A 17,331-nucleotide genomic window follows, 5' to 3' on the forward strand; every position below is an offset into this window, starting at 1 on the left:
GGGAAGGCTTACTGTAGGAAGTGGACTTCAATTGTTACAAGAAGCCAAGAAAGTCAGTAGCTGAAGTGGAAAAGGAGAACATTCCAAGCATGGGGGAATGTCAGTCCTGGATTTTAATTTCCTTATTTGTAAAATAAAATAAAATAAGAGCGAGGGAGAAGGGATGAAATTGGACTAGATAGACTTTGAGGTCCCTTCCAGAACTAGATTTATGATTCTCTGATATCATTAGACTGGGACATCATCCCAGCTCTCATGGCTTAAAGACAAAGGTATATTGGTAAATGTTTGACAACCAGCTTTCCAGGAGAAAATGTACCCATGACAGTTTAAAATTTAATTTATATTACTAAAATTTTTTTCATCACTTTAAGTCGAGAACATCAACAAAGTAATAAATCAAACCATGATTCATAGCATATGTACACTTCTGAGGTATAAATGCTCACAGTGAAAACTTAACTGATAGGATCTGCCTCCAATATGCTCTTGCTTAAAATCGGTAGTTTCTGAGGAAGATGTCACAGGGTGTCATATTGTTGTCTCTCTTCAGATATTGGAGTGGTTCTTTCCTTGTGACCAGACACCTTTTTGGCCATTTGACATAACTATCAGTATATAAATTGTACTTTCTTTGTGAAATGTGGCATATTACCACCAATACTGACAAGGGAATGAGAGTCTAAGAAACCCTCAGTATTTACAGTGTGGGAGGTAGTACGGTAAAGTGGAAAGAAAATCTGATTTGGATCAAAGGACCTCAGTTCACAATCCACAAATCTCCCACGTGGTACCTGTATACTATTAGGCAAGTCCCATAACCTCTCTGGACCTCAGGCCCTTCCAGGCCTATATTGGTGATGTGTGCCATATTGCACTAGTCAGTTTTTATTTGTGTTGTGTTGAGCAACCTTCTGGTCTACTCTTAAAATAGAGCATATATGAATCTAAATATACTTCTGATATTTAAACAATTTTTTTCACCATCTTCTGCTTGTATAGATTGTGGCCCCTTTCTATCTTAGTAGATAGTCTCTATGTATTGTTGCAATGAAGGAAGTGAAGTATTTTGTGGTCCAAATTTTGTGTGATAAATTATGTTATCACCATTTGTTTAGACCAATCCTCAGATAATATCTATAGTAGAAACCTGGATATTTGGGAGGACTTGTTAAAACTTTTCTTTTGCTGTCATAGCTTTTGGGAAAGCTTTTAAAGTTGTGGTTTATGACTCCATATGAGCTTGCATAACTGAATGTATGTGAAATTATTATTTATTATTTAATGTTTGTTCTGTATGCCTATTTTATATATCTATATAGTCAGGGTCATGTAAAAATTTCTCTGGTGAAAAGGAGTCGTAAGTGAAAAAAATTTAAGCAGCTCAGAGCTTTAGAGAATGCAGATTCAGCTCTTTTCTCCAATGGAGCAAGAATTTGGTAGAGATGACTATGAGAACATTAAAATATGGTTTTGCTTTAAGAATTCACTTTCTGAACTAAACTGGGGGGCAACTCTTGTTTTTGTATTCCTCCAATTTTCACAATTCAAAGTCACAAAGTTTGGGACCTAGAGAATTTTTTCTCTGGATGCTAGAGCTTTTGTCTTGAGAAGGACTAAAAATTAAGCACATTGTCTGCCCCCCCCTCCCCCCCCCCCTCTCTCTCTCTCTCTTCCCCCCCTTCTATCTCTTTCTCTCTCTCTCTCCTCTTTCTTCACTCTGTCTCTCTTCTCTCTCTTTGTCTTTCTGTATCTATCCCTCTGTCTCTGTCTCTCTTTCCCTCTCTGTCACTCTCCCTCTTCCTGTTTCTCTCTGTGTCTCTCTCTCTTTTCTCTGTCTGTCTCTGTCTCTGTCTCTCTCTGTCTCTCTCTGTCTCTCTCTGTCTCTCTCTCTCTCCTCTCTCTCTCTCTCTCTCTCCACCCCCCTTCTCTCTCTCTTCTCTGTCTCTTCTCTCCTCTGTGTATGTGTGTGTGTGTCTCCCTGTCTCTGTCTCTGTCTTTCTCTCTCTCTCTTCTCTCTCTGTCTCTCTGTCTCTGTCTCTCTCTGATACGTTTGAACATTTAGAATATGACATAACCATTTTTAAAAAGATGAAAATTCTCTGTCCTGCCCCCCCCCAATTTAGCCTTGGGCAGAGCAAAGCATAACTTATTTTTTGAAAGATGGTCAAAAAATACTACATCAACTCTGTAGGAAAGTGTAATTTATGCCAACTGCATCCAAAAATCAAGATGATAGAACAGGCTAATTGGCAGAAACCATGGTCTATCCAGGGTCCCAGCAGTACAAAACTCTAGGGGAGAATAGAGTTGAGAGGTGTGCACAGCTACATGGTTTTGAGAGGAAGTTGAGGGATAAATGATTTAACAGGAATAGATTGGAATGTGGGTAGTGAAACTGGGTAAATGATATCTTGATTGCAAGAGCTGGTGACTTTCCCCTTTCTAGTTGCTTTGAATGGACTATAGTAGCAATACAACTTGTATCCTGTGATTAGGGAAAGCCCTTTCCCACTTTAGTCTTATTAAAGATAAGACACAAATTAGATTATGTACCCAATAGCTATGGGGGGCTTGAGAAATGGAGACACTAACAATGAAACCTTGGCAGTTATAGGAGAGATCAATAGCATTACACTGAGTCATACAAATATTTACATCCAAGTTTTATTCAGACTGGCAGAAATGAATCAAAGTAGATTAACAAAAATGTGTCTATCCTATGTGTTCAGTGGACAAGTGATCAATAGTATCAAACCTCAGGAGCTGGCAAGTCAGAATCCCAAAAGTACCCCACACTGATTTCCCATAGTGGTTAGGGTGACCAACCTCCAGTGATTCTGACTTACCAAGTTACTGGGGATGGAAGCTATTATTTACAAGATTGGGAATAACTATACTTTGCTACTTGGGTTGACCTATTTTGGTCCATTCTATCATTCTAAGTAAATCTTTTATAGAAAAATGCCTTGTAAGGATCTTTAAAAAATCACAACCAAGGAATAAGAAGAGGAGCCAGATAAATGAAGAGTTCTATCACCCATAAAAGGGTGCAATCAGTGGGCATGGGACAGCCAGCTAGTCTGAGTGTTGGAGAGAGGCACAAGGGATTTATTATGAATTCTAGGTGAACATGAATGACAGATTGATAGCCAGATGCCTGGGACCTTCCTTCTAAAAAGGACCAAGTACTGCTCTGTAGTCAGTCTCAAACTGACTCAGTCAATATCCTCAGTATCTGAATAAAGTGCTGTAGGAGATTGTGATATTTGATCTGGGCCGGGGGAGAAGGAAGAAAAGATGACGAATTTTTTAAATGAACATAATTCACTGTAGAAAGACCCACTTTTAAAAAAGAAAGAGAAATAAATTTCACTCTGTCCTACAAAAGATTAGCTACTCATCCCCCTCTCCCATGCCAAAGGCAGTTAATGTATACAAGTTGAACCATACAATAAGAGATTGTTTTGAAATAAATCCACCTAGTCCATAAGGGTGACATTTATAGCTTATCTAACTAATTTTTCACCTGCTTAGATACTGCCTGACACAGAAAGTTGACACTGTGAAATAGGAGTTGCATCTCTGAGCTCCTGAGGCTTGCTGAGAAAGTGTCTGGCTGCTATTATGTAGATTAATTTGAGTTAGATAAATATTTGTAACACCAAATTCTGGATATTGAGTCTTCCGTCTGCTCAGCTGTCTGGAAAACACTGAAGTCAATTTGCTTTCATCACAAAACTGGGCAAACCAACATCCCTGGGGTTACTAAATTGCCTTAAATAGAGGTGTTTGTATTGCAGTGACATTTTGAACCAGGTGCATTTACCAAATTTGAGAAAGGAAACCCTACAAAGGGACAGCGACCTGCTAGCAGCAAACTGGAATTAATCCTATTTGTTCAGATTGCTAGAGCAATGTGGAAACAAATGACTGGGGCTCTGTGTGTACATCACTCATTCCCTATACCTGTGGCAAGAGTAAATGGACCAATGGGGGAAGATTTGTCTTTCAGAGTCATGGACTTGCCAAAAGAAACGATCCCTTTTCAGCTTACCATCCCTCATTCAGAGTTACTAGCTGGCTTTAGATCAGATCTGATAAACTCAGAAATGAAGCAGCCCAGGATAGTGATCTGTGGAGCAAGGGAGAAGCAGACGGTGTGACTGGTTGGAGCAGTTACATCTCAAATAAAATGCTTTCTGAGCTCAATAGCATTTATCCACACCCAAAGATGCCATCTCTTAATGCTTGAATTTTCCATTTTTGCTTTTTGAAAAAGTATTTATCTGGCATAGCTAGCTGCCTTTTTGACTTACCATTTTAAGAGAACATGGGTTAATAGAAAATCAGAAGAGGCTAAAGAAAGAGCTGGGGTGATGGACTCCGTATTCTATGGAAGGTCTGACATCTGTGGTCATTCCCTTGTGGGTTATTGTTCAACAGAGGCTTTGAAAAACTTTATTGTAAACACAAGTGATGACTTCTGGAAAAATATCTGCAAGATACAGTGAGTGATTTTTCTGACATTTAAAAATCTAAATATTTGTAAAAAGTAACATTTAAAAATGCCCCTCATTGGGAATTCCCTACATTTAGCATCTTAAAGGATAATTATCTTTATCTATCCTTAGTCTTGGCTCTGAACTAAGAGTAAGGATATCTAGATTTCAGTCTTCACCTCTGTTACTTGGTTTCCTCATTTGTAAAATGGAAATGACACACAATGGAATTAAAGGATCTGAATTCTCAGTCCTAGTTCTGCCATTTACCAACCTATGTGATTTTGAACCATTCAAATCACCTCTCTGGGCTTCTGTTGTCTCATATATAAAATGGAGGGATTGGTACCAATGATTCCAGATGACTGATGTTGAAATATGCACCTACTTTTTTGAAAGAGAGGCAATGAACTCAAGATGCAGAAGAAGATATAGATATTTCTCAGATACAGCCAACATGGGAATTTGTTTTCCTGATTGTAAATGTTTATTTAAAGGGATTTGTGTTTTTTTTTCTTATGGGGGAAGAGGAAAAGCAGATATAGGAAGAAAGGAAAAAAAGAAGGGATGAAAGAAAGAGAGAAAGAAAAGAGAAAGAGAGAGAAAGAGAGAAAGAAAAAGAAAGAAAGAAAGAAAATAAAGGAGAGGAGGGAGGAAAGAAGGAAGGAGGGGAGGAAAGAAGGAAGGAGGGAAGGAAGGGAGGGAGGGAAGAAGGAAAGAAGGAAGGGAGGGAAGGAAGAATGAGGAAAGGGAGGAAGGGAGGGAAGGGAGGGAGGAACAATGAGTTATTCAGGCTTTTTTTTTTAATTCAGAGAAGACAGACCAGGATTTGGGAGTAAAGAAGACAGGAGTTCAAATGCAGCTGCAGACACTTACTAGCTTTGTGATTCCCAGCAAGTCCCTTAACCTCTGTGCCTCGGTATTGTAATTAATAAAAAGGGGAATATTAATACCAGCTCTCTCATAGAACTGTGATGATCAAATGAACTAAAGTTCAAAGAGTTTTGCAAACCTTAAAGCATTAGATAAATATTACCTATCATCATTATTACTCTTAAGCACAAACAGGTAGAACAGCTTTGAAAGCTATGGGGCTGAGCATATTAAATACTTCCCCAAGAAGCAAATTTTCCCTAACAGAGAGCTGCAATATTTTCTTTTTCTGTTCTGTTCTGCATACGGAAATGCCAGTTTTATTTGGTATTTTTTAAGTTCAGATTTTAAAAACAAAACAAAATATGGGGATTAAATGGTCCCTCCCATCCCTTCTAGATTCAAATCCATGCTTCTACATTTCTAGTAATCTTTCTTACTACTGTCCATCTGCTTATTCCCATCATTTTAGCAGATGGAATATTGAAGTAGGAATTAGAAATTTAGACTTTCTTCCTTTGTCTTTTTCTTCCTAAACTTTCAAGGGTGCCTCCCAGTTTATTGGACCCTATAATTTCTATGCTTGTAAACTTAGCTCACGTTTACATAGAGCCTTAAGATTTGCAAAAGTGCATTGTGTAAATTGTCTCATTCAATCCCTCACAACAAAAGTAAGTGCTATTATCCCTCCATTTTTACAAAAGAGGAAACTGAGGGTCTGAGGAAAGTGCCATGTCCAAGGTCACACAGCTAACAAAAGCATCAAAGGTAAAACTTGAATGCAAATATTCCTAATTCCAAGTCCAACACTCTTCTGCATTATCCCAATTAATTTTTGTAAATTCTGTTGTTTGCTGAATAGTTAACTGTGCTTCCAGGCACCCTCCAAAAGCATCTCTGCTGGATTGCTTGTTTATTCCAAGGCTTGTACCCTCCTCCTCCCAGTGAGCCCACAATGAAAATGCCCTGGCATAGGGGCTAGTGGTATTCAAGAGGACAAGATGGGACAAAAAAAGGAGGCAAAAACGTGATTAAATAGCAGAGTTCTAACTAAGACAGGACAACTGGGGCTGTGGAGAGAGCCGACAATATTCTCTGGAGCACAAAAAGGATTTACTTGGCAAGAATTATTTTAAATTATTATACTATAAATTTATTTATAATATTTATATTTATATATAAATTTAATATATAAAAGTATATAATTATATAAATTTATTTATAAATATATTATACATTATTATAAAAAAGGAAGCTCCCAGGTGGCTCATTTTCTACTCCTGCTGCTCTCTCCTAGGAGAGTCTCCTCTTTCCACCTCCTCCACTTCCTCTCCATAGAACATCCCAGAGGGACTCTGGGGGTCATTTTGTGAAGTTTACCCCAAGTGAGAGAAACGCTCGTTACAACTCTACTAGTGAAATAACTCTCTCAGGCCAGTCTCCCAAACTCTTCCTCATGCCTTTATTATTTCTCTGGCATCAATGGGGCCAATAATATGCTCTTTCCATAGGCACGAACTCCAGAGGGAAAGGGGCCGGGAAAGGGGAAGAAGTTTTCAAGTGAAGCTCTATTAAGTGGGCGCCCCGAGCTCTGGGCCTTGGGGCCTTCCAGCCCTCACACCCTGCCAGGCTTCTTGGGCTCCTTGTTCTTGGAGGGCATGAAGGCATATAACTCTTCCACGAGCATCTCCATCCTCGCAGTGACTTCTGTCACCGTGTCGATCACCAGCTTCTGCTGCAGTTTCAGCTTGTTGTTCTCCCACAGGGCCTTGTTCTCCTCTTGAAAGGCCCGATGCTCCTCTCTCAGGAGCTGGAGGGTCCGGTTCTCCTCGTGCAGGATCCGGTTCTCCTCCCTCAAGGCGTGCAGGCTCTGATTCTCCTCCCGAAGCGCTTGCAGGGCTTGGTTCATTTCCCGAAGGAGCTGCAGAGACTGGGCCTCTTCCTGGAGGCCCGGCACAGCCTTGATGTCCTCGAGAGGGATGGAGAGGTTGTTGACCAGCTCCCTAAGGGCTCGAAGGGCTTTGCTGTCATCGTGGAGGGTCGGCGGCCCTTTGGGTTCTTCGCACGGAGGGATGGTGCTCTCCCCCGCCTGCCTCGAAGCACTGTGGACCTCGTCGTGAGGAGTTGGGGGGCCCTTCGTTTCCTCCTGGGGGTTTGTCTTTTGCTCCGGGTGCGGCCAGTGAGCCTTTCGCTGTTCTAAGAGGAGCTGCAGGGCTCTGTTCTCCTCCCGGAGAAACTGCAGAGTGGCGCTTTCCTTCTTGTGCACCTGCATCGCTGTACTGTCCTTCTTCAGGACCTGGAGCGCCGTGTTGTCCTTTTGGATCAGAACGGATGAAGCCGCTCCGGCCGCCCTCCCCAGCTCACCTTTGTTCTCTTCCCTGTTCTCCTCCCAGAAGGCCTGCAGAATTTTGTTCTCCTTACGCAAGACTTTGTTCTCCTCGCGGAGGGACTTGTTCTCCTCGCGGAGGGACTTGTTCTCCTCCTGCAGGATGTATTCCTTGGCCAGCCTCTTGTGATGCAGCTTATGATGGAAAGACGAGGTGGGGGAGAAATGCGGCGATTGCAAGCGGCAGTTCTCATTCACCCATCTCCCGTCCTGGAAGACGAACATCTCGTCGCTCAGCTGAACCCGTGGCAGGTTGTAGTCCACGTCCAGCTCTGCCTGTGATGTGGGGTGCTCCATGCCGTCACAGATGGGAGCAGAGGAGAATCGGTTCAGTGGGTATGAGTGTTGGCTTGCAGTTCTTCGGCTTCCTCTTGGCGCGGAGGCCTGTACTGGGCACCTTGGCACGGAGTACAAATTATGGATCTGGAGAAAAGGCTCAACTGAGCCCCGCTGTGGAGCAGAATAAAGGGACACATAAGGCTTTGGTGTGGAAATCTGACCCACCCAGAACTGACTGACGTACCCAGATAAAGGAAAGACACTTAAGAGGAAGGGGAGGAGAGCTGGACTCTAAAACGCTGAAGATCTGGGAGTTTCAGTCCCAGTTCAGACCCTTAGAACTTGCCCTGGAAGGGTCCTTTGAGCTTATTTAGTGAAATCTGATATCTTGCCACTGGACCCAGTTGGCTTTGGAGGGGAAAGTACTGAGCACCTTTGTCCGGAGTACAAATTATGGATCTGGAGAAAAGGCTCAACTGAGACCCAATGTGGAACAGAATAAAGGGACATATGAAGCTTTGGGAGGAAATCTGACTTCGGGCTGGAAGGGTCCTTTGAGCTTATTTAGTGCAATCTGGACTGGACTTAGTTGGCTTTGGAGGGGAAAGTGATCTTGCAGCCTCCCTCACCAATTCACATCACACCTCCCTGATATCATGGTCCTCTCTTCGAAGAAGGAAGGACAAACAACATTTCTTTTAACAGATGAGAAAACTGAATACAGATACTTGGTCCTACCCACTACTTTCTCATTTTCTTCCTCACTTCACTTTAAATTAAGTCTAAGTTGTCTTGAACAGGAACTGAGCCTTAGCCAGGAGATACTCACCTTTTGCATTGCATTTCCTGTGACATCTAAGAAGGTACTGGGGAAACCCCACATCTTATAGCTCCATTTTACTTCCCAGATTTGTACCCATCACTGCACTCTCCTCTCTTGCATTCTGCATTCTAGCAAATGGAACTCCTTATGTCCCCCTGATCTCATCTTTCCCTTGCCCACCAGCATGATTTTGCTGTCCTTCAATTTTGGAATAAACTCTTCCCTGTTGCAATCCTCCTCTTCCTTTAAAACTGACTCAAAAGACTTCCCTAATTTCCCTAACTACAAGAGGCTTCTCCCTCCTTGAATCTTTAATGATTTGGTTTCACTCCTATGCACTTTTAAAAATACCTAATTCTAATATATGTTATAATTATTAGTGATTATGGTCAACCATCACTACTACCCAATTATTGTAAACTCCCTGAAGGCAAGAGCTTACTTAGCACAATGCTTTGTACATAGTGAAAAGCAAATCTGAAACCTTCAATAGAAAGTATGCTTTTGGTTGGTAAGGACTGCTTGGGGGTTTTGTCTTTGCATCTCCAGTACATGTAGTGGGTACTTAATAATGCTTTTTGGGTAGGAGAGAACTGAATTCAGTTACCCAATAAGCACTGAATGGGAATCTGAAATATATCACACTGAGCCAAAACTTGAGGGTGCTACAAAGAAAAAAATTTAACAGTCCCTGCCCTCAAGAAACTTACATTTTCATATAGAAAATAATATTAACATACATCTATATACACATATGATGCATTCTTATACAATTAAGTCAAACAGGGCTTTGTTGCATGTTGATATCACCTTAGATGGAAGTACCCACATTGGAGACTCCAGCACTTGCTTCTTGGATTTCTGCATTTCAAAATCATATCACTTGAATGAGAGTAGCCCCTTTCTATTGGCTATATAACTAAAACTGCCTCTCTCTCTCTGTCTCTCTCTCTCTCTCTGTCTCTCTCTCTCTCTCTCTCTCTCTCTCTCTCTCTCTCTCTCTCTCTCTCTCTCTGTGTGTGTGTGTGTGTGTGTGTGTGTGTGAATGTGTGTGTCTGTTTCTGTGTGTATGTGTCTCTGTGTGTCTGTCTCTCCATGTGTGTCTCTGTCTCTGTCTCTCTCTCCTGTGTGTGTGTGTGTGTGTGTTTATCTCCATCTTTTTCTCTTGCTGTCTCCTGACTCTGTTATCTTCCTCTGCCTTTGTCTGTCTGTCTCTCATTTTCCTCCCTACCCAGTGAAATCCAGGAATAAACATTTGGTCTTATGCAGCTGCACAACACATGCTAGTTGGGTAGGATAAAAGGCTACCTTCTCCTTCCTTTTAGATCCTATAGACCCAAGAAATGGATTTGAGATTTTGGTTTGTTTTATTTGTTCTTTTCAGGTCTAGTTGCAGGGAGCGAAGTCCCCAGATTCATGCTATATCAAATCATGATGACCTTGAAGAAGTTTAATATCTACAAACTATAAGAATATTGTGAAAGTATATAAAAATCATCATTTGCAGAAGGGCAGTTTTCGGTGGGATGTAATGCTTAATCTTAAGGTGAATTTTGAAAGAAACCAGGGAAAAAGAGAGACAGAGACAGAGTCAGAGAGAGAGAGAGTCAGAGAGAGAGAGAAAGAGAGAAAGAGAGAGAGAGAGAGAGAAAGAGAGAGAGAGAAAGAGAGAGAGAGAGAGAGAGAGAGAGAGAGAGAGAGAAGGGGAAGAGAATGGAGAGAGGGGGGAGAGGGGGAGAGAGAGAGAGAGAAGGGGAAGAGAACAGAGAGGGGAGAGAGAGAGAAGGGGAAGAGAATGGAGAGGAGAGAGACAGAGGGGGGGAAGAGAATGGAGAGAGGGGGGAGAAGGGGGGAGAGAGAGAGAGAGAGAAGGGGAAGAGAATGGAGAGGGGGGAAAGAGAGAGACAGAGACAGAGAGAGAGAGAGAGAGAGAGAGAGAGACAGAGAGAGAGAGAGAGAGAGAGAGTATGGAAATTGCAAAGTCACAAAGAAAAGAGATGGAGTGTTACAGGTGATCAACAGCAAATAGGTCACATATAGCTGGATTGTAGAGTTCATGAAATGGAGTACTATGTAAAAAGGCTGGAAATATATAGAAAGGTTCCAAGTTGTGAAGAGCTTTGAATCCCAAATGTAACAGTTTACATTTGATCCCAAAGATAATGGGAATTATTGGAATTTATTGATTGGGGAGGAGGGACAGTCATCAACATAGGTCTACGCTTTGAGAAAAATCATTTTGGCAGAATAATAGAGGTTGGTTTGAGAGGGTAAGAGATGTGTGGCAGGGAGTTCAATAGCAAAGCTGTTGCTATAGTCCATCCAGAGATGATGGGACATAGAGCTAGCAAGATGGTTGTAAGAATAAAGGAAAGGGGATGGATGTGAAAGTTACTGTTGACAAAGAAACTATAATAGCTATAATTAATTAGGTATAGGCGATGTGTGAAAGTGAAGAGTCAAAGGTGATACTGAGGACTGGAAGGATGGTCATGGCTCTTCAGCAGAAGTAAGGAAATTTGGGGAGGAGAGGAAAAACAAGGAAATTCAGGAGAAGTAGATTTTACAAAAAAAAAAAAATAATGAATTATCTTTTGGAAATGTTGAAATTAAGATACCTAAGGCCCTTTAGTTCAAAATGTCTGATATGCCACTGGAAACATGAACATTTCATATAGGAAATAGAAAATAAGAAACTAGAGCTAAATATGTAGATCTGGGAGTCATATGCATAGAGATGGCCATTGATCCTATGGGAACTAATAAGATCACAAAACTAGATAGTATGGAATAAAAGCAGAGCAGAGCCTAGAGGATCAACCAGTGAGTGCAGCTTGACATAAATATGGATGCATCAAAGAAGATTGACAAGTGATTAAATAAGTAGAAGGCATGAAAACTCAGAGGGGAGAGAGTATCTTGGGGGTAAAGACATTCATCAGTGTCAAGTCCCAAGAGATGTCAAGAATTAGAAGAAAGAGAAGAGATCATTACTAGCTTAAGAGACAGAAGTTTCAATTGAATGAGGTCAAAAACCAGAATGCAGAATGTATATGAGAGGGATGCACAAAGAGAAAATGGAGGTACAAAATAGAATAGATTTTCCAAGGGGTTTAGTTGAGAAGAGAGGAGAGATATAACATAAAAGTAATTGAGGGAAGAAGGAAGCCAGGTCTCAGTGAATTCCAGAAAGAGGAGCAATAGAAGAAATCCTATATGCAATTTTCTAATTATGGTGCACCAGAGAGTACTGTGGAAAGAGCAGAGAGATCTGGAGTAGGACTTCAGGAAAGGTTGAGGTAGGTGGAAATGAAGGAAATGGCAACTGGGATTTGGAGAAGGATTTATTCTTTTTTTTAGTTATACATGTACAATCATTTAAATATATTTCCATATGAGTCATGTTGGGAAAGAAAAATCAGAGCAAAAAGGGAAAACCATGAGAGGGGAATAAAGACAAAACAAAACAAAAAATTGGAAATAATAAGCTTTGATCCATATTCAGTTTCCATAATTATTTCTCTGGATGTGGATGGCATTTTCCATGAGGGATTTATTCTTTAGCAAGTCACGGATTTGGTATCACTAGGTTGAGAAAAGAATAAAAGGGATAGGATTTCTCTAACCTCTGGGAAATGAGATCAGGTAGAGTATTAGTGAGGTCTCTGAAAAAAGCTGGCGATTAGATTTTCTGGTTTCACACAGACCTTTATTATTCAAACGACTGGTATGCTGTGTTCTACAAATTTATTTCACAGTAGAAATGACTAACTGATACTGTATCCTGATAATGCCCCATTCATTTGGGGTTGGGTAATAGAGGGTAGGAAGGATTATTTAGAAGTCTACTGAGAAGACAGGATTGATGTTTTCCTAGTCTTGTCTAGGGCAAGCCTGAATAGGGTTTGCTTGAGTTTGAGACCTTGGGTTTTGAAAGTCTAGAGATGAGACAGGAAGAGGTCAGCCAGAAGAAAGGACTGATCTTACTGACAGAGGCGTTCATATATGATCCTAGAGGTAATAAAAAGTCAGTGAGTTTATTGAGAAAGGTAATAACATGGTCAAGCATGGATATTATGAAAAATACTTTGGTGATCTTTTTGAAGATATATTGGAAGTAGGAAGTGATTTGAGGCAGGGAGACCAAACAGAAAGTTATGCAATGATCCAGGCCAGAGGTAATGAGAATTCTTGGTCATGTGCCCATTACTAAGAAGGAAAACACTTTCTTCCATCCTTATAACCTTTCAAACCTCTTAAACAGGAATTATGTATAAGAAACAAAACAATTTTGGCTTTCTCCATAGTCTAAGACATCAAGAAACCCAAGAAGGTAACATCTCAATGAGCTAACAGTAGAAAAGGCTAATCCTTAAAACCATAGCTACTCCTTTCCTCACTAGCAATCACACAGACAAAGCTGCATCAGGTAATTCATTGCTTGCCATAGAACTCAATTCTGCCCCATTCCTCATCTTGATGCTACACAAAGCCAAAAGCCAATAGTTTGTTTTAACTGGGATGGCTGTATGGCAATGTTTTGTGTTGTACCAGTACTTATTGAGAGGTCTGAAGAACAGAAGGAATTGGAACAAAAAGCCAGTTGGGGATGGAAAGAGGCTCACTATCCCTTCCAGGACCAGTTCTGTATCTGCAAAAGTCACTTGAGGCAGAGACAGAAGCTGGTGAAATATGAATTCTTTATCATGGGAGAAGACTCAGATAGCTTTGAGATCCATCTTTCTGATTCTTTCTGAAAAGGAAATGAATCAGTATCTGATGAGATAAAGACATGGATTCCCAAAAAAAAAAAATTCAGAACCAATAAAGAATGTTCTGAATTTTTTAAAGAAATAATAATTGTAAAATCAGTATTTATAGCCCTTAAAGCAGAAATCAACATAAGAGAAAAACTTAAAAGTCATGGTGAGAAGCCTTACAAGAGAAATAAAAGAAAGAATAATTGGTTAATATTTCAAATACACAAAAGTGAAAAAATAGTTTGAAAGTAAAAAAAGCATAAAGTAGTAATTTAGAAAGAAAATATGATCTGTGTATCAATAAAAACAATGATTTAGAAGGCAAGATACATAAACACAACTCAAAAAACCTGAATGGCACAATGCAGGAAATAATGAGAAAACCGCCCAGAACTTCTGAACAAAGAAAACAAAGTGCCAATAAAAAAATCCACAGATTACCTCCAGAAAATAAAAAATACAAATAAAATAATAAACATAATTATAACAATAAATGCACGATTTATTATTCTAAATGTAATATAGTTATATAATTAATACATAATAAAAATAAGAAACCTCTATGCTGCAATCTCCAATTTGGTTGTTAAATTGAATAAAATAAAAAATTCAACTAACAATCAGGAGAAAGAAATTCAGAGATGATGGAAAAGAAATGTGAATGACACTAGACTAATCTTCACCTGCCAGAAGTTACTGGAGAGAATGGATAAATGAGTTCCTATAGAGCAAGGGCTTTCAATTTTCAATCTAAGATGACATCTTGAGTCTGGTCATTAATGAAAAAAATTATGGATGTTCTATAAAAACAGATATTTGAATCATTCCTACAAAGAAAAACAGATCTGAGCAGATAATTTGCTTTGCAAACACCCTAGACAATAAAAATACAAGAAAGGAAAAGAGAAAGCATAAACAACAAAATTAATTATCCCAGGGGGAAAAAGAAAAAAAAAGAACTTTAAAAAGGAAGTCATAGATGAGGTTGACTACAACAGTAGAAACAAGAATAAAAAACCACAGAGAGATGATTAAAAGATTTCTTTTTAGCATTATATGAAGGAGATTAGAGTAATAGCAGAAGTCAAATAAAAGAATGGTTATGCAACAATCCTAAAACATCATGGACTAAACTTCACACCTATAACACACTGCCCCTTCAAGTGAATCAATGTTTATAGGAGAACTAAATTGCAGAATGGGAGGGTATATAAAAAGAGAGAAGGAAACAACATAGATTACAATATGTGATGTTATTTAATCGAGTCAAAGGTAAACAATGGAGGGAGTCTGTATTCTTCCATGAAGGAGAATCTATAGGAGAATGGGTGAGGAGGCAAAGAGTTGGATTGAAAAATGGAAGAAAAAAAACAGGAAAATCTTTCAGTGGTGGGAGGGAATCCCACCAAATATGCTTCCATGAAATAGCAAAGATATTTCATAAATGGACCAAGGAATTGATATACTTTTCAGCAATCTAGTGCACCTAGTGAGAACTCTAAAACCTATCGCAGGAGGAGGAAAATCTGGGGGCAACTGACAGACAGAAGGAGATGGGAAGGAAAATTGATCCAGAGAGGAGATTACATGGTATATGTGGTGGAGGCAGGAGTGTGGTGGAGGCAGGGGTGTGAGGGGGTGTGGGGGGTGTGGGGGGATTATCATGGAGAAGGGAAAAGCTAATAATGAAGCACACAGCCAGGGACATGGGAAATTCCTAACATGAGACAATATTTTTATGCTTCATATCTGGTTGAATCATTTAGTCTTGTCCACTTCTTCATGACCTCATTTGGGGGTTATCATACTGGACTAGTTTATCATATCATTTCCTATCTCATTTTATGGATGAGGAAACTGAGGCACAAATAGGGTTAAGTGACTTATTCAGGCCATGTAGCTAGTAAATTTCTGAGACTAAATTTGAACTCATCAACATGAGTCTTCCTGACTCTAAGCCTGGCACTCTTTCCACTGTCCCACCTAGCTCTCCCATTATCCTCTATGTCAGAAGTGTCAAAGACCTAGCCCATTAGCCTAAACCAATCAAAATATTATCGGTAAATATTTAACAAAAGAAATAAAAATGCAATAGAACATAATGTTAACATATGATTACTAAAAGTCAATGTGTGATCTATTGGAATCCTAAAATGTGGGTTAATGAGCCCCATTTCTACTTGAGCGCAGAAAAGTGGAAACTGATTTTTCTGAGTGATGCACAAGAGAAAAGGGCAACCAGAGGCCAAAACTATTTAGAAGAGAGGTACCTTAGAAGCTTTAATTTCACATAGAATGCAAGACTAATGAAGGAATAAATAAGTTTAGGATCATTAATCAAAGAATGAAAACAATGAAGAGGAAAAGATACAGAATATGAAAGTTTAAAAAGTAACAAAACAAATTGAAAGGTAAAAGAGGCAAAATAATTTTACTTGACTACTTAACTAAGAAGGGAAAAAAAGAGGGAAGAAATTAAATAACTAGATCAAAGGAATAAAGGAAAAAAGAACAAATAAATTGAGCAAAACTCCAAAAGCTAGGGGAAAAGGTAACAAATAGGGGAAGGAGAAGAAAGCCGTTGGGAATAATAGCCTCAAGTAAATTAGCCTAAAATAACTGAAGGGACAAAGTGCTTTCTTTACAAAGGAAAAGAGGGAAAACACTAACTTGGGGAGGAAGGAAATAAATGTTAGAGACAAATGGAAGAAAAATTTAATCTAACTCATAAGTTTAAATATGAATGGCTTAAACAATCTAATTAAATAAAAAAAGTAACAGATTGGATAAGAAAAACAAAACCCCATAATCTGTTGCTTGCAATAAATACATCTAAAAAGTAAAGATATATACAGAATAAAAATGAGATTTTAACACAAAATTTTCTATGCTCCAGGTGAAGCCAAAAAACAGCAGGAGTTGTAATTATGTTATCAAAGTAAAAAATAATAACAATTCATGACTGAAAAAGAGAAGTAAACAGTGTTATACTAAAAGAAACCCTAGAGAACAAGTCAATATAAATATTTAGCTTACATGCTCCAAATTCCTTAAATTCACAAAGGAAAAACTAACAGTTACAAAAAAAATAGATAGTAATACAATAATGTAATTTTTGTTTGGGGCAAATCTAACCAAAAAAATATGGAATTGAGCAAATTGCTGGAAAAATTAAAACTAAAACAATTATGAGATCTGTTGAGTGAGAATGCATGTATGATATAATATGATTTTGTGGTCCCCTTCTCAGGGGGGCTTCTGTTAAATCAGTAATCCTAAATCTTCTGGTTTTAGAGTCTGCCTCAGGAAACTCCCATACCCAATCTGTCTGATTCTGAATAGACTAACTCTTCAGGCAAATAGTTTCTGGCCTCAGGATAGTCCATAAATCAAACTCCTGAGACAATAGTGAATACATCACTTCTCAGTTCTTTGCTGACTGTCAGACAGATAATCTGTTGGTCAGTAATAACCAAATTCCAGACACCACTCCTCTTGGCCATAGAATTAGCATGTCAATGATAGAAAGCTGGATAAAGGGGTCTCCTCTCCGTTAGAACTTTGCTAATTTCTTTTGGAATTCAGCCCACTTGCAATGGCATTACAATTATAATAAACTTTGCCCCTTGACTAGGAAATGAATTCAAGTCTGCAAATTCTTGAGACACTTTGCTATATATAAGCCCAATCTTTTAAGGTTCCCATTCC

At 39.3% G+C, this 17,331-nt stretch overlaps 1 protein-coding gene across 5 annotated transcripts in view; it reads right to left on the bottom strand.

Moving 5' to 3' along the window:
* Positions 1-6,820: 6,820 nt before the first annotated feature.
* Positions 6,821-17,331, bottom strand: part of CBY2 (chibby family member 2) — a 37,857-nt gene continuing 27,346 nt past the window's right edge. For all 5 annotated transcript variants that reach the window (XM_051983832.1, XM_051983830.1, XM_051983833.1 and 2 more), the window contains one exon: positions 6,821-8,211. In XM_051983832.1, the coding sequence (XP_051839792.1) occupies positions 6,991-8,211 (1,221 nt within the window). In that variant the 3' untranslated portion in view covers positions 6,821-6,990. The remainder of the gene's footprint in view (positions 8,212-17,331) is intronic.

This window comes from Antechinus flavipes, chromosome 3 (assembly GCF_016432865.1).
Source record: "Antechinus flavipes isolate AdamAnt ecotype Samford, QLD, Australia chromosome 3, AdamAnt_v2, whole genome shotgun sequence".
Classification (NCBI taxonomy): domain Eukaryota; kingdom Metazoa; phylum Chordata; class Mammalia; order Dasyuromorphia; family Dasyuridae; genus Antechinus; species Antechinus flavipes.